The sequence below is a fragment of the Prinia subflava genome, chromosome 5 (genome assembly GCF_021018805.1).
Source record: "Prinia subflava isolate CZ2003 ecotype Zambia chromosome 5, Cam_Psub_1.2, whole genome shotgun sequence".
In the NCBI taxonomy this organism is placed as follows: domain Eukaryota; kingdom Metazoa; phylum Chordata; class Aves; order Passeriformes; family Cisticolidae; genus Prinia; species Prinia subflava.
Window position 1 is genome coordinate 45797438 of NC_086251.1, and position 27648 is coordinate 45825085.

At 37.3% G+C, this 27648-nt stretch overlaps 1 protein-coding gene across 2 annotated transcripts in view; it reads right to left on the reverse strand.

Moving 5' to 3' along the window:
• The window catches only part of GALC (galactosylceramidase), a 31335-nt gene extending 3935 nt beyond the window's left edge, over positions 1–27400 (reverse strand). The window contains exons 1-16 of one of the 2 annotated variants that reach the window (XM_063399117.1): positions 27176–27400; positions 26230–26298; positions 24280–24343; positions 22072–22185; positions 20603–20742; positions 18473–18511; positions 13107–13237; positions 10763–10918; positions 8606–8730; positions 7307–7434; positions 6767–6856; positions 5383–5472; positions 4894–5038; positions 4318–4498; positions 1888–2051; positions 189–265 (exon numbers count right to left, since the gene is read on the reverse strand). In XM_063399117.1, coding sequence (XP_063255187.1) covers positions 189–265; positions 1888–2051; positions 4318–4498; positions 4894–5038; positions 5383–5472; positions 6767–6856; positions 7307–7434; positions 8606–8730; positions 10763–10918; positions 13107–13237; positions 18473–18511; positions 20603–20742; positions 22072–22185; positions 24280–24343; positions 26230–26298; positions 27176–27343 — 1881 coding nt within the window. In that variant the 5' untranslated portion in view covers positions 27344–27400. Of the gene's footprint in view, positions 1–188; positions 266–1887; positions 2052–4317; positions 4499–4893; positions 5039–5382; positions 5473–6766; positions 6857–7306; positions 7435–8605; positions 8731–10762; positions 10919–13106; positions 13238–15200; positions 15329–18472; positions 18512–20602; positions 20743–22071; positions 22186–24279; positions 24344–26229; positions 26299–27175 lie in introns of both variants that reach the window. The other variant, XM_063399118.1, reaches the window with a different exon arrangement.
• Positions 27401–27648: the final 248 nt, after the last annotated feature.

Genomic DNA, 27648 nt, shown 5'->3' on the forward strand with positions numbered 1-27648 from the left:
ACAAGGCTTTAGCCTGCAAAGGGAACTATGCTATTTTAATCGTGGTTTAATATAACAGATACTATTTATGTTTTTGATAGGGTAAACTAATGCAAGTACACCATCAATAGTATAGCACAGTTTCATCTAAACCATTTAGGACTGGAAGTTTCATAAGTGGTTTTCTTGCTTTTTGCCTGTGTCCTTACCTGAATGTTGAGAGTAAGTGTGTGCCATGCATTATCCCGGACACCAGCAAGTCCTTTCATTAATACTTTTTGTCCAGCTGCAAAACATGCTTAAGTTAGCAAAGTTTTACTTCAGCCCTTTGCTGAAACTGATAAATACCAAGCCAGTGAAAGGATAATATCTATTTTTCAGAAGTGTTCAGGACTGACATTTTACCAATTTCAGTTGCAGCACGGAACGCTTAATATGCAAACCTGGCATTTTCAGTACGTTCTCCTGTTGTGCCAGAACTGTTTTCTCACTGAAATCCTCAATGCTCTTGGCAATTTGGCATGAGATGAGGACTCACTCTATGGAGAGTACAAGTTCACAAAGGGTGGCAGTAGCTATCACTCTCCTCATTCTATAGATTGTCTTGTTTACATATTGTTTGTAACTATTTTAAAACACAGGGTTTGAGCTGCCCACATTATCATGTTGCTTAGTTCTACCCAAAATTTAATCTAAGCAAAAATGGGGTGTGAAGGACACCTGGAGGGAAGCTGAAGATCTGAAAAAAATTAAGTGCTACGAGTCTTCATTTATTCAGTAGACAGTTTTTGCTGCAAGATAATTTAACATTCAGGCTCCCTTCTAGAAAAATATAAAGACAACTGAAAATAGCTGTACAGAAAAAATAACACATTGTGTAACAAAAGTCTCAGCCTGAAATAATGGTGTAGTTGATCAAAATCCACTCATTTCATCTAGGAAAAATTATTTCTGACAGCCTGAGAAACTAATCAGGTAATATTGTTAGGTCTTATTACAAATAAAAATTGAGTTGATCCTAAAGACTAGTATTTATTTCCATACAGCTAAAACTTAAATTTTTATGGAATTACGTATTGCAAAGTTTCCCTAGGGAGCACTGGTATGTTAAGAGAAGCTATCTAAAACCTTCTTTATGCTACCTGTCCATGGCAAAAGTGGAAAGGAACACAGACACACACACACAAAATATATGTTATCAGCTATACCGTAGATCTAGAAGCTACATTTGACCCATCAGAAACTATAGAAAAATTTAATTTAGACTTGTGAAGTGATAGGAAATGCATTTGAACAAGTAAACATGCTCTTACGTCAAAACAAAATGGAAAGAACTTTCAGCTATTGATCAAGTATTATCATACACTCTTCCATGTGCCTGTCAAGCACTCTACAGATGAACACACATGCATCACAAGTAGAATATGTGCCCACTCCACTGAGCTACACTAACAGGAGGATGCATAATTTGAGGAAACAGGAGGCCACTTATGATCATCACTTATGCCAGATATAACTACAGTGACTTGAACTGCTCCCTAAGAACAGCCATTTCATCTCAATCAGATTTTTTTTATGTGTAGTTTAAGAATACCGAGTAAATCTTTCTGTAATTAACATTGTATCAGATTATTTATGAAAAGCAAAGTAGTTCATATCTGCTAGTGTAAAACAGACTTTGTCAGCGGCAAAACTAAAACTCCAGAAGGCTGAGCCTGAGAAATGGGCCAGCCAGTAGCTTTCAGATGCTTTCTCTACATATGAAAAGTGGTCATCATTAGAAAACAGCAGGTTAAATTCATAGTAATAACAAATGAACAATAAAATCTGAGTGTTACCAGTTTTTATCAAAGTTATCAAAATGGCATGTCCATATGCCAGCATCCACTTTCACAAAGAGCTGCTTACCTAGATCCCCAGTGACTCTGTAGGTGCCATCTGCAAAAACCCAGAAGAAAACTCCTTTGGTACGTCGCACATATATCCCCCCATTGTCAACTCTTCCTGCAATAAACACGCCTCCATCACGAGGTTTTTCTATGTAGATGTCACAAGTGACTGTCATGTTTACCCTGTAAGAGAAGTTCAGTGTTTTAACAAGGAAGGAATCCATTTTTCTGAGTAGGCATCATGTAGAAATTGATTTCCTGAGATTATACTCCAGCTCAACAGTGAAACACTGTTGTGCATGCAATGAGAGCTGTAGAGAAGAATAAAGCAAAGTACTATAAGAACCTCCAAATAGCACTTAGAAAATTTACACAACTTCCTCCTCCCCAGAGCTGCACTGCAAGGCTCTTAACCATAAAATTTCTTTCCCCCATTAATGGATCTATATCCCATGTCTGCAAGTACTTGTTATACAAATACAGCCATAAGGTCACTTACTAAAGAAGTAATAATTATCTATTATTATGTACAGAATGTGAAAAGACTCTCTGTGACAGCAGCTCAGCCGATAACTGAATCAGAGAATATCTATTGTAGCAACTTTTCTTCTCACTTCTGACATAGCAAGAACAGCCTGAGTTTTCATTCTAATATAATGCTCCTGATTCTTGAATATATAGTCATTACACAAAAAAGATTACTTTCTTGACTCCCCATTTTTCAAAAAAGAGACCCCTCCCATTTTCCTTAAGCCATTATAAAGAGACTCAAAGCAATACAGAAATAATTACATAGCAATACTTTCAGAATATACTGACGTTCAATGAAACAATCACAGAAAAACACTAACAAATTCAGGATAAGAGAGCAAAAAGCTTTCACATGTTTTAAAAATTTTAAAATTTTAAAACTTTTCACAAGTTTAAAATCCAAACTAAACCAAACAAAACAGTCCTGAAATTGAATCATGATAAATTCCCATTGACAACTGAAGGATCCCACTGAGAAATTTAATGCAAGATTGGTTCAGAATTCCAATAGCAGGTGCTCATTGTTGAAAATATCTGCCAGGGACAGGCTGAGTCTTAAACCAAGGATGAAGCAAACAAACTTGAGGGCCTGAAACTAAGGACTAGCATTATGAGAAATTACAGACCAGTAAAACTGGAATAATAAACTGAGTATTCAGAAAGCAAGCTTAGTTTTGAAAGCAAGATGAAGCCTCAGAAAGAAACAGAACCAAAACCAAATAATAGAAAGCTTTTAGGAATCACAGTACAGTCATTTAAGAATATGTCCTATGTAGCTGTTATAGGAATCACTGAGTATGATTTACTCAATGAGGGAAGTTCATTATAGGGGAAATATGAGATTTTTCTTTACAGAGGGCTGCAAAAGAAAACATCAGATAACTGAAGAACAACCTCCAAGTACAAGAGGGTGGTATTCTTCCAGGCTTTGGATCAGAGTGATTCAATCACATCTCCAGGCCTGAAATTAGAAGCATGTTCTGAAAAAGCACCTGCCAGATCAATGATCTCATTAAAGTGAAAAAAAAGAAAGACAGAATGGCTATTTTAAAGAACATACCAGAAGAATTTACGCTAGGCTTCTAAGCAGAAGAGAAAGTTATAAACATGAAGTTTATTATTACATTAAAAGCAAAATTAGTTAACAGGCTCTTTCCCAAATGCTTATTAATTTTAAATAAACATTATTCTAAAATATGCTGCTTGATTCTGAACTACCATCAGTGTGGCTTCTAGCAATTTTTTAGCTCCTAGAAAGAATTGCAATTGTAACCATACTTTTATCAAAGCAGTAAACCTCAGTTACTTTCACCCAGAAATAAAAGTGGTTGAAGTAGCACTGGCATCAAATCCACACAACTTTAGGAACTGCTCAGAAGATGGCAGTCTGCAACGCATACAATTGAATTATCCATGAAATAGTCTGAGAGTTATGAGACTGATCGAACTGCTAACAAATAACTCAAATTTATGTAATTCAAAATTAATCCTTTTCTTGGCCCTTATTTCTTGAGAAATAAGAAATTCAGGGAACACATTGGTGTTTGTAGTATGCCAACTCAGATCCATTAGTGTAAAAAATTAGCTTGAACAAATACGCCCAGCAGGACATAAGCAAAAAGAAAACCAACATTCTAAGACAGCACAGCATTAGGCTAAACAACCAAGAAATGTGGTGGACTCCCCATCTTTTAAGAGTCATTTAGACAGAGACAGCTGACCTTTGGCCCTGAGCAGAGCTCAATGACTTTTGTAAGTGCCTGAAACATTATTCCTACATGTCTACAGAGAATCTGAAGGCAAAAGCAAAAGCCCTCTGTCCAAAAGAAATGAGGCTTGAGACAGATTAACTGATCATTACTCGCACTGGTGAGGAGGACATTTCCCCAGATGCCACTACAAAACAGTATTTACATACCACTTAAAATTTCCTATGACACTGATGGTCTGGTCTGCATCAGAAACCCAAGTGATGGGTCGCTGAACCACCACCTGGCGGAGCGTGAACACATGATCTCCTGGGTCAGAAGCATTTACAAAGTATTCAAACACACCTGTCTGATCTGCAAAATTTGGGGCTTCACTGAAAGGTGGATTACCTGTTCAGAAAATAAAATACACATCAAATCTAAAACATTATTTTTCTTCAGTGTATTTGTTTTCAGAAATTTCCCCTGAAAATCTTCCCCACATTTTTAACTTGCAATACCAAAGCAGTCCCCAGAATGGAAGCTTTTAAGCAGACACCGGTTTTGCAAACACATGAACACTACGTAAGACATTAAATTAAACACACCTCATTGCAAGAGTAAGGTGTACACTCATACAGGTGTAAGTTGGTGGAAAAACAGGTATAAATAAACAAAACCAAAATAGATCTTAAGGCTACCTCATGTAGAGGATTCAAATAACATAACTTACTACATTACAATTCCTACATTACAACTATATCTGTGTGTGAATTGAGTTTTTGGATAAGAGAATTCTGGCTTACGTATATTGAAATCATCTTTGTAATTTGAAGGAAAGGGCTGAGGAGGAGGCGGCTCTGGGAAAACACATTTCCGTCCTGTCTTGAGTGTGGTTAAAGTGTAGACTTCATCCACATCTAGATCCAAAGAAACGCTTCCTCTCCATACCTGGAATTGGAGAAAGCTCAAGCTGCAAAAGTTAACAACTAAATGACAAAATACCCAAGTTCCAGAAGTAAAGAAGATCCTCTGAAGTCTTAATTTAAGGCAAAAATCCCATCTTCTTGTCTCAGCATTTATTTAAATATCTCTCAAAAATTTTTAAAACTCCTTTTTTCCAAACTCTTTATTACCTCCAAGTAAGCTTGTATATAGCCAGTAAAACTGCAGTCAGACAGCCTTAAAATATGCCCTAAATATGCAGCTTAAACATGAAAGTTGAGGAGTTTCTCCAAAGAGGGAAGACACATCTGACACTGCAGAGGGACTGTAATTAAAACTGATCAACTTACGTTTACAGGATGGAGTTGCTGGAAAAGACTGGAGTTTCCAGATTCAAAATCAAGTCTAGAATGCCACACTTGAAGGGTTTCCACCATATACTACAATAGAACACACCACACAATTTAAAACACAACAACAGCAAAATAAACAACCTTGAATATTCAACTCAAGATATACCAGTCCTCTAGGGGTGTCTAATTTTTGTTATTTTAAAACTATTGATCACATTGGAGACCACAACTCTATTCAGCTAATTACATATGCCTTTCATAGATTATTCATCGGTAAGGCATTGTCCTAACATGTCTTAACATTTCTTACAAAGACAGAAAGCAGTGCAAACACAGACACAATCTTTAGCTTCTCTATCACCAACAATATACCTTGGGTACAAGCTCTCCTCTGAGAAGTAACTAGACTGAAATAATATCCTGCTAGTTTCACTTTGATGAGGCCTTCAGTCTAGTTACTAGTTCCTTGATTTTAATTTTTGAGCCAAGTATTTTACTTACATGTCTCCAACCTTCTGCAATACTACAGCATATCAACTATTATTAGTTATCAGATTTTAATCACACCTAACCCCCATAATTTCTTTTCAGTTACCAACATCAACAACAAAGCAAGTGACCTAGAGCTTGGTTTGGATAAGCCATCTGATACTTCCCCAAAAGGGAGCTGTGTGCCCAAACTGACACTCAACTACTTTTCCTAAGTGAACCATTTTATTGCCAAAAGTATCATCCAAATTATCTCCTCCTAATTTCCTAAAGGAAATTACTGCTGCCAAAAAATCAAAATGAAATTCCAAATAAGTAACTATCAACTTCTGAGAAGGAATCATCTGAATCAACTAACAATGACTCCTCCCAGTTTACACTGTGAAATACTGTTCATATTTCAGAGAGAAATTTACTTTAGCAAGATTAAAAAAGAAAATAAATCAACAGCTGGGAGACTCTAAGAATATCTCTTCACAGGATGCAACAACAAAACCTACAGTAAAAATCAACTACAGCTATTCCCCTGAAAATGAACTGATAACTAGAAAGACCATGGCTGTACTGGCCTGACAAACCATGTTAGTATGTCAGAGCACCCAGTCTTGGAATAAGTTCTAAAGAAGAATTTAGTTGCATTTATGTCCTGTGAAATTTCTTCTTCAATACACAGATGATTAGACTGGGAGGCAGCAATTCTGAAATTTACATTATGACATTGAATATCATGGTAAAACAGAACCAGAATGCTTAAAACTTTTCCAGATGTGAAACAACCTCCAACACTGGAGACTTAATTTCTTGCTAACCTGTGATACTGACTTGCATGTATTTGATTATGAGTGGCAATTCATTTTACAAGGCTGATCAAATCTATTAAAGACCTACTTACAAATGACCCTCCAAGGTAGAAAGTTGCTCTCTGAGGTGTGACACTGAAATTTGGCAATGGAGGCCTGATACATTTCGAGTGATTATGACTCTGAAAAAAAAAAATGTAACAGAAGAGACAAACATTATTAGAATGGAACACATGGCAACATTCATGAAAAACCTACAGCACAGAATTGAAATTAAAAGAGCTATAATTTATTTCACTGTTATCTTAATAGCTGCAATTACAGTAGTTTAATAACTTTATTTCTAATATATATTTTAAGAAAGAACATGATAGAACTTCCTCCCAGTGTGTCATCCAATTAAAGCTAATGTGCAATAAAAAGATGAAGATGGCATACACATTGGCCTCCAGGAAGTCTCAACTAGGTATTTAAAGTTCAGATAGAAAAAACAACCTCTAGTGAACTCACTAATAAAGCTACAAGTATCAAAGAACATTCACAGATACCAAGCTACATAGATCAAGACAGGTTCTTCATGAAAAACATTTCCTGTAACTTCTCTAGTCCACTGGAACTGCAGATGCACATACCATAGTTTCAATGATGATGGTAAGGTTCCCTAGGCCATCTGTCAGAGCTACAAAACTGCCACCTCCTTCTAGGTGTCCATCCACTTGCAAGTATGACCAGCCGGGCTGAGTAAATTGTGTGGTGTGTGCTGAGATAAAAATCAGAACAAAACAATTAAGACTTAATAAAAATGGTACCATTTGTAGGCTTAATTAATTTCTCTCTCATACATGCTGAGAAAACTGAAGCTTGATTTGGGGAAGAAAGTAATATAACTTCCAAAACAAAATTTACCTATGTAAGAGGAAAGATTACAGAATTACACTATGGCAAAACTAAAACTATCAACAATATGGCAGACAAAATAGTTAAAATGACAGCAATTATTTAGACATTAAGTACAAACTATATAAGATAATCATGTCCATTTAATTTGAATATTCATCACAGTTTAGATTTTCCCAAATCTTTTTTTCTTTAAATAAAGTAAACATTTGAGGCAGAGAAAGCATAGATGGGCAACTCCATGAGGAATAACTAAATAAGTAGGGTTTTCAGAAAGTAAGTGAAACTATCAAAGAAGACTATGACCCAGATCATGAAAATCCTGAGCAACACAGACACAGAAACAACTACTCAGCTGTTCTGTTCAAGAGAAACTGTGACCATTTTTCCTTTAATGCTTTTACATACATAGGAAACTAGCAGCAGAACAAAAATTAAAGCATTTGTCTTATTCCTCCTTCACGGCACTGCATACTTGCTCTAAGAACTGCAGCAAAACAGTAAATTATTACAGGACTGCAGAGTAGCCAGTGAATCCATGTGTCCATGAACACTACATGAACGTGCTTCCCTTTCCCCAAGCTCAAGGAAATGCTGATTTACACAAGCCAAGAACGTCAAGCAGGAAAAGAATACAGAGGTCCTTTGTTCCATTTTTGCAAACTGAGGAGTACCAAATGGAATTGATTGATACTCAAAGATTAAACATAAAAACGGGAAACAGGAAAACACATTAACCTTTATGGGCACTTCAGATCAAAATATTTTAATAGTAACAGCTATAAAGGTAGCAGCTTATTCATTTCTGATACGGCTAAAGGTCAAGTACAAATGTTTCCCTTACTCTTATATCTTTCTGCTTTCTATTGAAATGAGATATTTTTCTTTCTTAATGCATTCACAAAACTTTCCACAAATCTACCTCAATTTGATACAAAAAATAATACACATAAAACCACTAAATAAATAAAAGTCTTGGAAAAAACAGTGATGTTTGGTGTCAGATCATCAGCTTGTAACTGCAAAATTTTCACCTGTAATCCAGATAGGAGATTCAACTTTATAGTGGCCACTCCATGGCTCCTGTGCTGTCATTAACCCACATCGACCAAAGGGCAACTCCTCATAATAACTGGCCACCAGGTTCCACGCAATTGTTCTGGAAGAAAAACAGGTGTTTTCTCCATTCATACAGATAGAATTAGATTAACTTAGTACAACACTTTAGGGAGTGGAGGGAATATCTTTCTAGCTAAAAGGGAAAAGAAAACCCACAGGAGAGGAAAATAAAGCCAATCAGCTTCCAGTGTTGAGAACTTCTTCCAAAACGGGTGATAAATTCTCTGGATACAGTACCACAAAAAGTTGTACATTAAAAGAAACATGTATTGAGAGTAAAGACTCCATTTGTTTGGGTCTTTTTCCTGTTCTGAAGGGAAAAAAATTTTGTTAGCAAAGTCCACAGCTTTTTGCTAGGTGTTGTTCGGTTGAGGTTTTTGTGATTGCTTGGTTATTTCTGTGCACAGTGGTAGTTGTTTTGGGTGAAGTTTTTCAGTGAAGCAGTTAAGTACCATCAAAAAAAATCTTTATCCATATAAGTAACAAACAGAAAACAATTTTAACCAGCCATCCTAGAGGAGCTGTTGCTCTATCCTGACAAGGATAATCACTTCACAAACTTTGATTTGGCGCTCACTGAAAATGTTTTGCAAGGACTTTAAACTTGAGACCTCTGGGCCTTAAGTATGGAAATTAAATATATCAACACTACAATACAGCTTAACAGAGCAGTTAAGCAGAAGGCAAAAGCTGTCAATATGTTTTGCTACTGCATACAGGTGAGCACAAAGGCCTCATTCTAAAGCCACTGCCACAGACTTATCACACTATATATACATACAGAAGAGATCCTGTAATTCTACAAAAACGTGATCATAAAATAAACAACTCTTGAACTGTAAACTCAGCTTTCTCACATCAAACTTGTTCTGTTGATTTCAAACTTAGAAAGAAAACCAGGAAACTCAACTTCAAAGGAAACAAACTTAGCAGAAAGATAAACTGATTTTCATCAGAAAGATTTTAGTTTTCAGTATAGAAGCCAAGATAACTTCACTGTTGGACATCTGGAACTATTGGAACTACTTCTACAATAATTTATAAATACAACACATATGCCTAGCTGATAGGCTGTGAAAGAAATGGGGCATACATAATTTGAAAGGACTTAGAAAAATAGAAAAACAATGGGAAAAGAAAGACCTCAAATTAAGATATTAAATTATATGAGGATTAAGAAGTAAAAAGAATGATCAAGAATTCATGCAGGAAATAGTCATCTTTGAAATTTCAGCTTGCAGAGAAGACAAAAAATTTGTAGAAACCAGGTGACTAAAGAAAATTCCCTTTACAAGTATCAGTGATTTTTCATTCACTCCACTTGAAGCAACAGACAATATTTCTCTTTGTTTTTCCAAAATGAAGTTACAAAGAATCTAAAAGCTTTGAACAATTTTGCTTACATCTTGATTTATTCTACATTTTCCTTATTCAAACTTTTTTTTCAGATTACCAGTTGCTGCACGAGGAACATCAAACTATATTTTCTATTCTTCTCTAAAACCGACTAATCTCATTTCCCAGTAAAAAGAAGGGGTTTTTTACAGTTTTCAGTTTGGAAAGAAAATGAGCAGAAAACAGTAAATTTATCAAAAGTATACAGCATGTTTAAGAATGGATTCTGAGGAGGAAGATGTATGGAAAAACTAGACAATTATCTATCTGTATTATCTGTAATTATCTGTTTAACTGAAAACAAACAATCAGATAAAGACCTTTTAAGAAAAATATAATAAATAAGTTTTATTATTATTTTCCTCCAATGTTTTTCACTGTTAGCTCTTCTTACGACCATTATTTTTTTAATAATTATCATCAGGCTCAAAGGCATCTGAAATTAACTGCATAAACCATTGAGTGCTGGGGAACAAGAATACACTAAAACTTGTGGGACATCTACCCCAGAAAGCAGTCAGAACAGCAGACTCCCTATCTTACTATATTTGAATTCAGACCACACTGACTTCCAGTTGACCTGTTTTGTCACCAGAGCAGATGGATGTGTTACACAGTACCTTAAATAACTCTTACAGCCCAGGTTGTGAAAGCCAGCAGCAGAGCCCAGCACTTACGAGGTCATGTTTCCGTTCACGTAGTTTTGGTTGAGGATGCGAGCCCAGCAGCCTGCACCAACATCATTATTGAAAGTACTGTAATCTTCTGACGACCACAGCTTCTTCCCAGTTAACACAGCATTTGGCACTGTTTTTGTCCCGGGATAGTGAGCCCTACACAATATTTTGAAAAGAAATAGCACTTAATACAAAGACAAAAAGTCTGGAAGTACATACAGCGGCAATGATTCACTTCCTTCAAACTGAAAAATAAATTGTTTTGGAATACCACAAGTGGAATACAAGAAACTTGAACAAGGGGGAGCTGTAACATGCCAGACCTTTTAGTATTTACATCAGTAGGTTATTTCTTATATTACATGATAGGAAATAGATAAACTTAGATTTACAAGTACCATGCAATTTTCACAGCTTGCTAAAGCAAATCTCTGTCCTGAAAATTGAACTTGAAGATGGTTATTACCATAATGTACTGAATAGACGAAATACATGCTAATTCATACAATCTTAAACAAAACCATAAATAATGTAAAACCAACAGTAAGACACAGCACTAGGCATTATGCTAAGAATTTAGCTGCATGAATGTCTTAGAACTAAACATGAACTTGACTGATTTTGTACATCTTTTTTAATAAACTCAGGTTTCAAAAAAATATGCTAGTTAGACTAGAGAAGTTACAGGGGTATAAACTGATAATAGTTGAAACATAAAGACAGCTAATTTTCTTTTCAAGATCTTCCTTATTATGAGGAGAGATCCCTTCTGCCTTTGGAGACTTTGATTATACTCAGTCACAACACTGACCCACCGTGCAACGTTTGCTGACTGAAATAAAACCTTTTAAACCACTTGCAGAAAACAGGGTTGTGATTTTCCTCATTTAGCACATTCATCGAACACAATATGAACACTACCATGAAACTATGTCCTTTACTATTAGCCTGCAACTTGACAAATTGATACATTTGTGGCAGGAATACAACACCAGTTTTTCTAGGCTGACTGTTGGGTTTTTTTCATTTTCCCTCTAGTGGACAATGTGCCATTTCCCAGTGTCGTGGTCCTTCATACATAGCTTCACTAATGGTAAGGTAACACATAGTAGGACTTTAGCTACATTCTGCTCTGCTGTACAGATTACTGTGTATTTCCCCTTTGGCTTGGAAACCTAAGTATTGCCTTAGTACCAAGCAAAAGGTTTTTGTAATGGCTTAAAGTGCATAGCTTGCAAAAAACAAAGCAGAGAAGGAATAATTTGTCTTTCTACACTCCTGAAAAGGTGTTTCTTAAGTGTCAATATTCCTGCCCAATAAAAGCTGAAATAAACAATAGAGTATTTCATTTCCCTGATAAGACTGAATCAGTAGGGATGTAAAACTTACACTTATAAAGAGTTAAGCAAATACAGCTTACTTAGACAGTTAAAAACTGTTGAGCTTCATCCAGACATGATCCAAGACTCCACCTATGAAAAACTGCCAGGATACTGTTCATGTTCAGAACAGAGGGAGGGACTGATGGCAAGGGTTGGTGACACTGACTGCCTATCTCTATTTGCAGAAAAAGCCTTCATTTCTACACCTCCTATGGTTCAGATATATAAAGATGAATGGAAAATACTCAAATTGAAGCAAGGAACTGACACATTTGAAGTATGTGATTGGGTCAGGCAGGTTTATGGCACCTACTAAGTAAAGTTTAGAGCTACTGTAAAAAGAAAAGTTAATGAGCACTTCGTACACACATTTCCATTCAGCCACCAAGTCAGTATTCAATCTCAAATTTAGTCTAATAGTAAAATATTATTATGACAAAACCCAGAACTAGTAAAACAAGTCAGCTGGTTACTTTTTTTCCAAACACAAATTTGTAATCAAAACAAAATAGGAACTAAGAATCAAGCTATTGTAACTCAAAGAAGAATTACAGCCCAAATTAATTTCTGGATCACGAACACTTCAGTAACAAACCAGTGGAAATTACAAGGCTGTGCACTAAGTTGTAAAGCTAAAGCTTTTTGCATACCAGTTAGAGTAACCAAAACTCTCAGGATAAAGAGTGTTGTCCAAAAAACCTTCAATCCATCACAAGTACAACCATGCCCAACAGGAATCTTCAACATGATAGAAGACTCCTGATTCAATTAAAAGCTGAGGCTCTTACTGGGACAAGAACTGTGTGATTTCATGTGAGTTAGTAAGAAAGTTTTATATTATCAATCCTTTTCTTGCAGGTAAGAGTACAGAGAAATAAAGTTTTGGCTGTGTTAGTTATAAATAAGATGAAGATAAACTTTAAACAAACCACCAAGAAAGAAGAACAGAGAGAACCCCCTACCCAATCACATCGACCACTCCGTGGAGCTCAGAGTCAATCATCATGACAAAGGAAATGGGCTCCCACAGTCTATCGCTGGCTATGATCCTCACCTGCTCCAGACCATGCTTATCCATTGTGTACCTCAACAGCTTGGAAAAAAAAAGGAGAGCAAAGAACAGAGAGAAGGGACAAATAAAAAAAATTGTTTTCCAATTTGTCAAAACTTTATATTGGGAAAGGCAGCATCTTCTTCAGCACAGTTGAAAAAACTACAATGCTTCAATTTATGTTTTTACAACTTGGACAACTTTTACACCAAACAAAACGTACAAGATTGTCAAGCAGAAAACTACTTCAAAGGACATCTTCTACCATCCTGAATTCCAAAATACATGATAAAAGGAAAAATTAAAAATCTTTTGTTCTTCTCACAGACACACAACCACAGATGAAAACAATGCATATCACACTTCATGCAAGACAGTCTATTTGCAGATCAGGCACATAGATGTTACAGTGTTGATGGGTAAACCACAAGATGTGTATGAACTTTCTGAACCCAAGCATTTGAAGGACAGATACCTAAATACTATTATCTTTCACTAGGCCACCAAGAACTCTCTATGGTAGTTACCACCTTAAAGTCAGCACTGGTCGAGAAATATGGCATTCTCATTTTGCACTAACCTTAACTTCTTGACAGATAACAAATCCACTGCACGGAAAAACCTAACTTCATTTTTTGTGATCAGTAGTGGGGGGGGAGTCACAGAAAAATGTGTATGACATTCAAGAAAAACTTCTGACAAAAAGAACTCCCATTTTAAAGAACAACTAAAACATGTGATCTGTGGTCCTAAAGGCACAAACAAAAACAAATACTCCTATCTTTGATTCTGCAGAGCTTTTAAAGAAACAAGAGCTGTACACAGTCAGTGCATTCATTCTTCAAGCTGTATTGTCACAGAAATCATTACTAAAACATTTCCTAATGCACCTGCTGAGCTGCAAGTCTTGCCTAACCTAAGAAAGTTTTTTTAAGCTTATTTTAAACCAAATGAGTTAATGCTGACACTTAATTGGTATTTCTCAGGCAGCCACTTTCAGGTGATGAGTGTTTACAAGCTCAACACATATGAAAGCGGTTTCTTTATAAAATCCCTGCTTAACTGACCTGCTATAAACCTTGAGGCATGCATTCATTTAAGCTATGATGAGCATATCATACTTCCTAACATACAGAGGATAAATGGTACATGAGCAACCACAAGAATGTTCTTATCACAGTAGGGTTAACAACAGAGATGAAGTTAACAAACGTAACACAAGTGAGAAATTTGTATCTGCATAGGTAATTTCCACTGGGGACATGTAATTTTTTAAAAACTATGTATAATTTTGAGAAATCAGAGATTACAAAGAGAGCAAGAGCAGCAGATTAAGTTGCCAGAAGCAAGTAAGGAAGTGTCTTACGAAACAAGAGTGAAGGCAAACAGTTAAGTTGACATTTGCTGAAACACTAACAGAAGGTGCCAAAACTGAGATAGGCTATATTAGTTTAAAAACTTTGGGTGCTTGTTTTTAATTCTGTGTTACTGTCAGTGCGTGCATTTCTAATATTATCTGTTGTAAGATAAAAGCAAGAAACAGAAACTTCTAGCTCTAGAATATGACCAGAAAACTCTCAGCTGCAGACACAGAAAGTCCCAGGGTGCTAGGTTTTACTATGAAAGTCCAAGTTCACCCAAAATGAAAACCAGTTGCAGACCAAGAATTCAATCGCAAGGTTTTTCTGACTTGGAACATGCACATGCAGATTAGTTAGATGTTTCCTGTCATTTGCTAGTGCTAAGAAGCCCAAAACACAGCTCCTAAATGGACACTTGAAACAAATGATGGAAGAATGATAAGGTCAGCTTACATACGTACTAAACTGAAAGAAGAAAGAAAGACAAGAAAGAATAATCCATCACCACTGTACACAATGATGGAAAAAATGCAAACAGCAAGGAAGTATGAAATAAGAGTATATGGCTCTTGGAAATGGAGACGAAGACTTACAGATAAGAAGCAATAGCAATGTTTAAAATGCCTCCCTTCTCCCACACTTACCCAACTACCTCAATAGCATCATTAAGATAGGGATCAACTATCATCTCATTTGAGACGTTCCAATCTCCATCCGCAGCGATGATGCCAGTGTTCCACAGACCCAGTCTGTCCAAATAATGTCGAAGCACCTTAGTAACAGATAACACCACTTAAAGTACAGCCTTCATCAATGAGGCAACATGAAATCTAAGACTGAAAACGAGAACTTTGAAGGAGTCAGTGGAAGTCTCTATTTACCAGTCAGGATGGATAAGAAAAGTTCTCACTTCTCAAACAAGAGCTATGGTGGCAACTAAGACAAAGTAAGTATTTTTAAAACAGAAGGGTTATCATTGACATTGAGATAGTCATTACACAAAAATGGGCTTCTCATCACTTGGATAACTTTTGGCACCACACCTACACACATATACTCCACTTGGACATTTTCAACATACTGACTTCCCTGGCATGAATGTAATTCATTACACAGAAGTAACAGATTTATCATTAAGTCAGTCTTGTTAAGCTAATCTAAAAATGACAGCTGGCTGAAATGTGGAAGTGGACATACCTCCCCAAGAGATCAGAAGAAGTTAACCTGATCCCCAAAAAAGTGTACTGAAAAAAACAGGGATTGAAGTTTTAAAACAGGAAAGACCTATCCATGCAGCTCTCTACAAGAACAGAAATCTCTGCTGAACACCTGTCCTGTTCAAGTGAAGAGCACCTAAATATTTTTTTTCAGTGCCCACTTCACTGAACAAAAAAAAAATCCTTGATCTTTAAAGTGTTTAACATTTAAGTTTACCCACTGCTTGATTCTGATGTTTCACTAACTTTCAGGGAAAGCAATGAATGAACCTAGAATTGCATATTTACAACAAAACTGAGGGCAACCAACTTTGAATTCCAACATGCCAACAGAAAGGAATTCCTATTCTGTCTTTCCAGCTTCTCTTTACTATTCCACTGTTAAAGATGATAAACAACTCACATTTGTCTGTGGAACTTCTTAGGTAAAATATACCCACACAAAATATACTCAGCCTTAATAGCTAAAAATGAACCATACTCATAGAGGGCTGGTACTATCTGAAAACTCAAACCAGAAATTCAAAAAAAAAGAAAAAAATTAAAAACATATTTTCAGCAGCATGCACATATAGCTGCATCTGAAAAAACCCAGTCCACAGTCTAAAATGCTTTTTTCAATTTTAGATATAAAAGAATGATGTACTGTGTGCATGCACAGAAAAGATTTTGCAACTTGATTCAAAGATCAGTAGGCATGAACCCTTAAATAATTTCTTGTAATAGCCCTCTGGCAATGTGAAGAAGAATAGGGAGCATTTCTATTTGTCATGTAGTCAAATAAGGACAGAAATCAAAGTCCAAGTGTTGGTGACAATCAAAGCCTGGTTCTAGAACTAATTAAGACATAAAATTTACTAAGAAGAAAAGTAGCAATGAAGTTCTGTTCAGCTGTTTGAAACCTTTGAAATCGGTTTAAAAAGTCTACCAAAAGAATAATACTATAAGGTCCTTGCAATTTAAAGCATTACAGCTACCTAGATACTCAGAAAAATTGCCTAACCACAGAAGCAGCTCAGAACAAAATGAAAGGTTGAAGAATTTCCATGCTGAAAGAGAAGTACCCAAAGGCACAGAACTTCATGCACCCAAAATGCATTCCACAATAACATGCAGAACATCTCCCCCACACCTAGTCCTCATATAACTAAAAGAACAGGCTCTTCTTGAACAAGAATTTTGAAGCATTAGAATTACTATCCTCTTTTTTTTCTTACTTATTGAGAAACATAACTAGTGCCTTACTGGATAAAGTATCTAGAATAACATCTTACAAGTAAAAATTTAGCCAGATAACTAAGAGCTTATCTGTGATCTATTTAACAGGAATTACAAAACATGTTTGGTGTGCAGCAGTACATTTCAATATATTGACCTCTTGTGAAATGGCAGACTGCAAATAGAACTATTGTGCTAATGAGAGAAGTGGTGCCAAGTGACACTGTAAGAGAATGAATGGTAAAATAGGTGTTTAATAAAAAACACCTTACTAGTTAACATACAGTAGAAGGAAGGCCAAAACTTTTCAGTAAATATTTGGGTGATTTTAAGGTCAAATTTCAAACTAAATATTCAGCTCTAGAAGCCAAATGCTCAGTCCCAATTCAACAGCATTCAAAAAGCTATAAAGTAGAATGTTGCTCCTAGACTCAACAATTTGTTCTCAATATTCTTTCTCCCCACATGAGAAAGCCAAGACAAGCAGATGAGGAAGCCTCAAGGAGACATGACACAGATTTGGGATTGTTCAGTCTGAAGAAAGGAAGGTTTTGGGGTGACCTAATTGCTGCCTTCCAGCATGTGAAGGGAGCCTACAAGAAAAGATGGAGAGGGACTTTTTTACAAAAGTAAGTAGTGATAGGACATGGGGGAATGGATGGGAATGCCCCATCCCTGGAAGTGTTCAAAGCTAGGCTGGATGAGGTTTTGAGCAGCACAGTCTAGTGGAAGGTGTCTCTGACCATGGCAGGAGGATTGGAACTGGATGATCTTCAAGGTCCCTTCCAACTCAAGCCTTTCTATGATTCTCTGAGTCTTGTCTGCTTTTAAGCAGAGGTGTCTTAGCCTTAAAGCAACAAGGAAAGGAACAAAGCAGGAGCTTGTGCTTAAGATTTCACTGCAAGACAACGTAACAAACAGAAGAGAGTTTTCAAAGCAGGGCAGGGCTGCAGGAGCATTCGGTAGTGAGAAATATTAGAGCTATCTCAAGGTTGGTTATGTGAAATACTGTGTTCCTCCAGCTTTTTAGAACAAAAAGTACTGAATTTTGCTAAGTTAAAAACACAGAGCCTTTACTGTGGTTTAATAGCAATATTTAAGGGTACTGTAACCACAGAATTTAGCTACAGAATTTTAAGCAATTCTAGATCTTGGACTTCTAGCTACATCCAAGCTGGTATAAAGATAATTTAAGTTTATGTGATAGTAGCATCAACTGAAGCTTCCACTAAAATTTAGAAGTCCTAACATTTTGCATACACTGACATGCCCAAAGTTCAAAATAACAGTTTCAGACACACAAAATAAATAATCTAGATATCTGAACACATTATCTTTCCATACATGCAACTACAAGAAACAGTGTTCAGTAAGTGATATAGTTGCATAATTAAAGTCCCTTTCCTATGCAAATTTAAAAAAGCTGATTATTTGTGTACAGTATGACAAGCACGTCACAGAAATAAAAAAAGAATACATACCTTAATGTATTTGCTACTAAATGCCCTTTCATTCCATATCTATAAAGAGAAAGTAAAATCCATTTAGAAAAACCAGGATATGTCAATGGAGAATTAAAGATTTTATTTATATATATGTAAGATTATAGAATCTATTAATCAACTCAATGGCTTCCACGTGCTAGAGGGAAGTGCTGGTTGGTTTTGTTATCAGCTTTTCTGAGGAAAATTCTGTATGAAAGTTCATAGTAGCCATTTGTTTATCTTTCTCTAAGGTCCCCTGATTGCCCTTCTCACTGAGAAGAATGCTAGGGTTGCTTGAGCTCCACAATGGCAGCAGTGTTACATTACGAATTGCTCTACAGTTTGCTAGGAATCATTGAGAAATACCTTGTGGCTTCGAGGTGTGGCCTGTGGAATGGGCCCCTGTTGCAATACATGGACAGAGGAGAGCGAGAATAACTCACATACTGAACAAATCGATGAAGCTTACTTTTCTTTCTAATTTATACAGGACAACATCCAGGCTTGAATACAAAAGAGATCCAGCATATTTTAAGTAAACAGGCACAAAATGGACTAATCTCCAAATTTTCCATCTTTTATGGAGAGTAGTTTAAGCTAAACACGGCTCAAAATTCAAAAGCAGGAACACTGGTCTTTCTTTCTACCAAACCCCCTGGCCTATAAAACACACAGGCAGAAACCTTGTTTCTTTTTTAACCACAACATGAACACTGTGACTTACATTCACCAGTAAAGGTTCAGATTACCCAGTGATGTACAAGCACTTTCCTGGAGATAAGCATGTACAATTGATTTTGATATTTCTACATCTTTTTATAAATGCTAACATGAAACTTCAGATATGAGCCAATCAAAATATTACTTACTGAAAGGCTCATCTCATAATAAAGAAGATATAGAACATGTACTTACAGCAAAGAGTGGCACAGGCTAATCAGGTACAATCATAATAGCACTGAAATTGTTTTGACAGTTTCTAAACCTTCACAGACCTCTCACTAATTCCCTGTACTTCAGATTACACCCACAAAGAAATGAGGCTATATGCAATATCATCACATTGCCTGGATAAGCAGAAATTCCCTTTTCTTGGAAGGAGAGAATTTATAAGGCTGTGAAGTAACACAAATACATGAAGTGCAGATCTTACTTTCTACTCCAAGAACACAGAGCAGAGAAAAATGTAACAGCAATGGTTCTCCCTGTCTCCACAAGTGAATTGCTGAAGTATCACGATGTTACCCACAGTGCAAGACTGACCCAACTGAAATAAGCCAGCAACATCAAGGGGGATGCATTCCGGAGGAGGTAAGCATCAGATACATCTTCCCACATTGCAGCAGAAAGGCAAGAGGGATGGGAACCACACTTTTAGAAGCTTTGTTCTAGAGTGCTGAAGTGATTTTCAGCTTTTCAGCAGGTAAACTTCTCATATCAAAACATTTAAGAGTCCAAAATAAGTGTCCAGTAAGTATAGGATTGATTTTAGCGCAATCCTAAACACACTTTCTTCCTCAAATAGTGAACTTGAAGGGGTTTTTTCAGATTGTCTGCTTCTCTCTCTCATCTCCAATTTATGACATTTTTTCTCAGACATTCATTCACTATTTCCACATAATGCACCATAGGACAACACAGTAGTTGTACTGTAAAACATGCACTTTTATCTACTATAAATAATGCAGGTAAAAATAGAAAAAGTTGTAGAGGGTTGCTCCTCTGCAAAATAACAACCACATTTTATGCTAAGTCATGTCAGCTGACTTTCAAACTGTGTTAACTGATGCTTTTTGTTATCTGCTTGCTGAAACACAAGCAGAACAAACAAGGCAGAAAAGAAAAAAGAACTCTCAAATTCTTTTGTAAGTTTGTTTTAGAACTGGGAAGGTAGGAATCATTTGACACTTGTTCTGCTTTAACAGCCATCATTTCAGGAAGACTTTAACACAACTACTGCCTTTCCCCTGGCAACAGTACAAGTCAAAACTGCAATTATGGAAAAAAAATTCTCTTGCCATCCTCCTCCTCTTCCTCCAGTCATCAACAAAGAGGCAAGACCAAGATTTTAAGAGTGAAGATAGATAAAATATACATAAAATAAACAGGAGATTTTGCTTTACTGACCCCAATATAATCAATGTCCAAATCATGATACTGTTTTGCTCCCAATATCCAAGAAACAATATAATAAGCAGTGATATCTGGATAGTCATAGGGCCAATTTTCACCCCTCCCTATCCATCCTGGAAATGCCCAAGGTAATCCTGGAAAGAGAGAAGAAAAACCAATTAATAAGGTAAGTGGTTGGTCTACATTATTCAATAAGCTTCAAGAGCAAGCTGTAATTTGCTTTACCTAAAATGAAGGAACAGATGTGCACTTGAAACTTGCTTGGTTCCAGTGAAGACAATGAAATGTAACTTAACTAACTGCAGAGTATGGTCTAATACAAATTATGAAGCAATTAATAGCTGCTTTTTTTATGAGTTAGAAGCATTCATTTCTAGAGAACAACTGACTACATATAATCTGTTAATTTTATGGTACTAGCTCTAACAGGTTTAAATATCAAAAGATTTTAGGATAAAAATTTACAAAGCTAAAGACAAAGGGTCAATACCAAACATGAAAAATTGTTTATCTCCTGAACATGAATTTCAGAAGACATGATGATCAAAACAGAGGAAAGATCAGGATAATGAAAAAGCATTTCCAAGTCTCAGCTGTTCACTGGATCTTGTAGTAAATAAGAACAAATTAATCTAACCAGATGGTGCTAAGTGTCCAGCCAGTTTGTATAAAATACCATATGCTAATTTCAAAGTAAACCCATCTTCCTTTGTTGAGAGCTTGATATGAGGGAAGTGAGATATTATTAATAATTACAATTAGCCATAAATAGTAGGCTTAACAGAACCTGACTGGCAAATCCTGCACCAAGCCTTGCTTCATGGCTAGACATGGTAAAGACCCCTGGAAGGTGGGGGAATTAGACACATTTTAACCAACAGATTTCTTCCCTTGTTTAATGTGAAATAAATTTCATATTTCCAAAATACAAAAATACAACCTAGGATTCCACGTTTGTATTGTCACAGGACACACAATCAAAACAGGAAGGAAACTCCTCTTACCACTCAACTACATATGTAGGACAAATCAGAAGACCAGAATCACTACAGTGGAGAGGGGGGGTGTGGTTAGTTTGTAATAAGAAAATTTAATTAAAGGCAGTGTGTGTAAGATTTACATATTCATACTTGCAGTAACTTTGGTTTTTTTACTCAATTATTCAGAAATTCATCTCTCATGAAAAGTAGATCATGTTCGTTGCTACAATACACTAAAAGCATTAGTTACTTAACAGAAGTGAATTTTTAGAGATTTGTAATGCTTCTTGTCAGGATGTTGTGCTACTGTAACAAGGTAAAACATGGTAAGCATCAAGACAAGCTTAACAAATACTAGAGATTCTACTTTGTCTACTGCAACATCAAAACGTCTCCCCATTAAAATATTAATTAAGGGTCATATAGGTAATTTAGTCAGGGGAATAAAAAGGCATTTAAATCTAAAAGCTCAAAGCAATTTACCAATCAGTTTAATTTCGGGGTTCCTCTTTTTAGCTTCTTTCATCAGCCACCATTCATAGCCCCGGAAGTAGTTCTCATCATTTTCATAGTGCATATGGGAGGGTTCAGTACCATCTAGGAAGGAAAGGGACAGGTAACTCACAATTATCTTCTGTGTCATAAGCTGTTACACATCATAAAGTTTGCTGCATTGCTCATTAACATAGTATGCAAGCACATATCTCCAACATGGTTCACAAGCTCCTTGGTATGTATTTCAAAGCCAAAGGAATAGTGGGAGGTCAATGCAAGATTTGCTACCCTTTGTTCTTTGCATATTAACTTAGCATAATTTTAATATTTTTATTTTGAAGGGGTTTTGCCTCCTTTTAATATCAGATGTGGTTAACTGTTAGGCATTTTCTATCCCTGGTTATGATAACACTAAATCTATATTTGCTATTGTCTCATATCTTGATATTAACAACCACTATGAATGTTACAGCATTAAGATTAAGAGGAAAAAAAATCATTGTACAAGCAAGTTATCTCTAAACCAAAAAACAAACATAAGAAGTTTATAGTTTGTTTCTTCTGCACAAGGCAAGTCCAGGGAATGAAAAGAACTACCACAATTTTTTTCAATTACAGGAAAGAAGCTAAGGTTTGTTTTTTTTTTTACAGTAAAATATCTAGTTTGTAACTTTCACAGTGTTCTGTGACTGCAGGAAAAGTTTTTGGAATTGAATTTGAAATTGCAATGTGCTGAATTTCCTCAGGCAAAGGTAAACAAATCAGAAAGCTGCAAAAGAATCAGTGTTGCATGGGAAGTCATAACACATAAAAGTCAAGTAATAACTTGTGTACATGACTGCAACAATTATGCAACTGATGTTAAATTGTATGCAGAGACCTTTTCTAATGCAATTTTGTTTTAAATTAAGCCTGCTGAAACGGCACATTTCATCAGAGAAAACAGGATTGATTTTTTTACCTTACCAACACTTGGCTATATGTAAGTTTGTCAGACACATAGAACAATTAGATTCCAAATTTTAGCATCATATCCCATTTCAAATGAGCTCCTGATTACACCTCTGAGGCCAGAAGAAGAGTTGCAGTCTAGTGCATTGAGATACATGCATTTTATTGTTTTTCTTTTCAAAACTGGAAACCATCACACAAGTATGTGACACTCTCCTTAGCCAGCAGTAAGAGTGAAGAGAAGGTCTGTGCATGCCTGAAGTCAATTCCATTGCCCCCACCCAGCAAATCATTACCAAGCTCTTAAATCCAGTATGGTACTTTTCAGCATGTTAAGTTTTGTGAAGTAAATGCAAGAATGAAAAACAATGTCTAATTATACAAAACACAAGACATTATGGAAAAATGTGTATATATACAAGTATATATATAGATGTACATATATAGACACAAGTACATATATAGTCACAAGTATCTATATAAACAAACATATACAAACATATATATATATGTATATATTTATATATGTAACATCACAAAAACAGATTCTATGCTTTCTATTTATTAACTGTGGCTGGTTTTAAGTCTATTCCTGACGTGGCCAGATTTACTTTGAGAAAAATACCCAAACAAACCCAAACAAACAAAACAAAACAAAAAAGAAACAAAAAACAAAAAAACAAACAAACAAAAAACCCAAAAAAACCCACCAAGCTGCAGTCTCTGCTTCTCAGCTTTTGGTCAGAACCAGTTACTCAACAATTTCTCCTGTATGTAAATGTAATAGGTAGGCTAGGCAAATTACACCAAGACATTCTTATTAGCAACTCTTCCCCAGGAAGAAAAGCAATACTGCTTACTGCCAGCCAATTCCACTCCAGTGAAACACTGCAGCTGATTAAACCAAAGAACTGTAATTTTTTCTGATCAGATGCCTTTGCATTTTATGCTTTTAAGACCTAAACTAGCTTATATTGCAAAATTCATGTGTGAGAAATGCTCTGCAACTCAGAAATCTACAACAGCAGGGGAAAAAAAAGAACTCATTTTCCATAGAATGCAACCTATTAACCATATGATAGTGAGAACTGCTTCCAGAATGTTGGTGTAAATCTCTCCTGCACAAGCCATTCTGGTTTATTGCAACTCCGTTCAGTTAACTCCATGCCTCAGCTCCTTGTGCAGCACGTTACCTACAGAATCACTGAAATGAGAAGTTAAATGCTGCTCATGCAAAATCCATACCTGTTGACTGTGCATCACCTCCAATCTCTACCTTGAGAATATGTAAAGAAGCACCAAAATTGGGCTGTGGAAAAAGGAGACAGAAAAACAGACAGAATTCTGCTGTTAACAAGAAGAATGAGATAAGTTTGTGTACAATTTTTAGCATGATGAAAATGCAATTTTTTTTTAACTTTTTTTAAACACCCATTATAAATGTAATGAGAGATTATATAAAATTCTGCTTTTCAAAAGAAAATCCATCAGGATAAATAGCTCAGTGATCTTTAAGCAGTTTCATTGACTCTTGCACCACTAACAAAACTTTTCCACAATTGTGCAGATTTTAAATAGGTTATACTCAAGAAAATACTAAAGCACTACTAAAGCACAACACAGAATATATGAGGAACTCGGCAGTATTTTAGCACAATTAGAAGTCAAACTTGTTTTCTTTTAGAATCAAATTACTGAAGTCAGTATTTTTTATTCTTTTGTGTAAAGTGTTACACTGTTATGTGAAAGAGCATGCATATAAACGTCAGCAATCATCTAGAAACTACAAACAGATAGGCAAGAGAGGAAAAAATTCACCACACTGGAAAGAATTGGCTAGTCCACTATCCCCCTCCCCTGGCATCTGACTGGTGGAGCCAAATATAAAATTCAAGCTTATACAGATAATTCTACTGCCAGTATGTTCTTCCAGCCATTGGTGGCTTAAGAGTTGCTCAAGTCAGAAGTTACAATTAATCATTATTTTAATAACCACTAATAAGCTGGCATCCTCCATGGAATGACCCAAGTATAATTTTGGTATCTAAAAATGTTTTAAGACATAAGAATGCAACTGAGTTAACAAAAAAAAATGCTGCATAGATGACATGTCTTTTGGCTTACAAGTCTGGGATTTTTGTTTGCTTTTAACAGCAAAGTAAGTATTTCCAATTTACTATTTCTCTGTTTGACATTTTTTGTTTTAAACTTCTCCCATTCCTATCATAAAAGTTGCCTGACACTAAAAGACAAGGAGAGTAAGGCAAGGTACACCCCTCCCAGACATGATAGCTTAAAAGGTTTTGGTAAAAGAGCACATCAAAAATTCTTTGGAAATCATGATCTCTCTGGATTTTCTTTTACCACATGCCTAATCAGAACATTCATATTAGTAACACACAGCTTTAGTCTCAAAAGAACCATCAGCTTTGATTCCCCAGGCACATTTTACGCCTTACTCTACCCTTGAAAATTAATTCTTTAAATTGCATGGTAAATTACTCCCCTCCAGCCATCTGGATTGCATTACTTGAAAGTGACATGACATCCTCTTCCAGCAGAGTAATTTACAGTGCCAAAAGCAAAACAAGCTATTAATGTCCAGTGCAATAATCTTAGCATATATTAAATTGGGTGACTCCATGGGTTACACTTGCAAACACAGCTTACGAACCAATGAACTTCCTACACCTTCTAGAGTCACTGCAGTTGTACTTGAGAATAGTTTGGAACAGATATGCTGTTACAAACCTGCAGTCTGCACAGTCATGTTTATGCTATGTTAATCTATCTGTGCTCCAAAATAATCCAAACTGTCCCTAAGACCCCCTTGCTTCAATCACTATGAACAGCTAAACCCCCCATTTTAGCCACAGAAACAACTTATGATTTAGCCCACATGGATGATCAAATATATGGTTAAATACATTTTTGAAAACATATTTTAAAAACACATTGTGAAAACACAAAAGGAATTTTCACAACAATATGAAGAAACAGTCTCCTGAATAAAATCCTGAACAAAACGACCTAAAATTCAAGATTCTGATAACAATCAACATTAAAACAGATGCCTTGCAAGACGGGATTTTGTCTAATTTTAAGCAGCATTGAATATACTACAGGAGTTCCAATATTACATTGTAAGACATTCTGCATGAAATTAAACGTTATTGTAGGTGAATCCAACTTTACCTTGAACAGGTAATCTAAAATCTGGGACCGATAAGGTTCTTGGTAGTTCACTAGGAGTCTAGATGTGGCCTAAAATGGAAAGAAAACGTGAAAACTTTTGAATGTTTACCTACATCCCAGCTTTTCAGTCTATGCTTTTCACAGAGCTAACAAACTTTCAAAAATAAATATAGCACCAGGAACTCATAAGCTAAGCCTCTACATAACTTGTTTCTAAACCTTCAGCTGTGCATTTCTCGTTTCACAGGTTGCAATTCCTTGTACTCCAGTTACCTGGAATTTACTGCAGGGTCCAGAGAGCAGAGAAACAAAGAGATCACACAGCTTCATGACAAGGAAAAACCAGCTCCCTCCTAGAACCACTTCTCCTGCTCTACTCAATTCTCCCTGCTTTGGCTCACCATATGCCAAAGCAAGGGGAGCTCACAGGGCACAGACAGGAGGCTAAAGCAAAGCATCTCAGCAGGTCGAAGAGGGGGCAAAAGCTCCGGGAATCTTACGGCTCTGCTGCCTGGACCATACGAAACACGACGAGGGGCTGTGGCTCGTCCAGCATTTTAAATCGCAGGGACTACTGAGACCCTCTACATAAACCCTCACCCTGGCTTAGCCCTCCTCCACCAGCCCCCAGCACACGGCTGGCCCCGGGCAGCCCGGGAAGGCGCAGGTGGCCGGCGGGCTGGCGCAGAGCGGAGCCGGCTCCATGGCCCCGCAGCCGGACCACGGCCGCACCGCGCCCCTCGGCGCCTCCAGCCTCCCCCGCCGAGCCCCGCTCACGTCGTGTGCGCGTCCCCACACCCCGCCAGTCCTCAGGGCTCCCCTCAGCGACACCCCGGCCCAGGCCCGCCGAAGCCACCACACGCTCCCACGGACGCGATGCCCAGCCCAGGAGTCCCTCGCCGCGCCGAGGTGGGCACCAGCACCGCAGCCCCGGAGAGCCGCTCACCCCGCCGCCGCTGACAGCCCCGATCCCATCGAACTCCCTGCCCAGCCCGTTGGTATCGTCCAGCACGTAGGTGGCCGCCAAGAGCGGAGCGGCACGGGCGCTGGGGGGTCCCGGGCCGCAGCTGCAGGCAAGCAGGATGGTTCCCCAGAGCAGCGCCGCGCAGCCCATCCCGGTACAGCTCCGCTCCCGCCGCGTGCCGCGTCCCGCGTCCGCCCCGTCCGTGCAGCGAGTCTGCACTGCCCGGCAACGCCGCACACGTGACCGCGCCCAGCCCCGGGGCGGGGCGGCAGCGCCGGCTCCGCCATCCTGCTCCAGGGAAAGGAGGGCGGGAGGGCTCCGCAGCCCCGACGGCAGCCCCGCCCGGCTGAAGGCAACAGCTGCCATTTTGAGAGCGGGCACGGCACGCGTGTCGCCATGCTGGAGTTGGGCACTGAGCAGCGAGTGCGGCTGTTTCGGGGCCGAGTGTGGGAAAG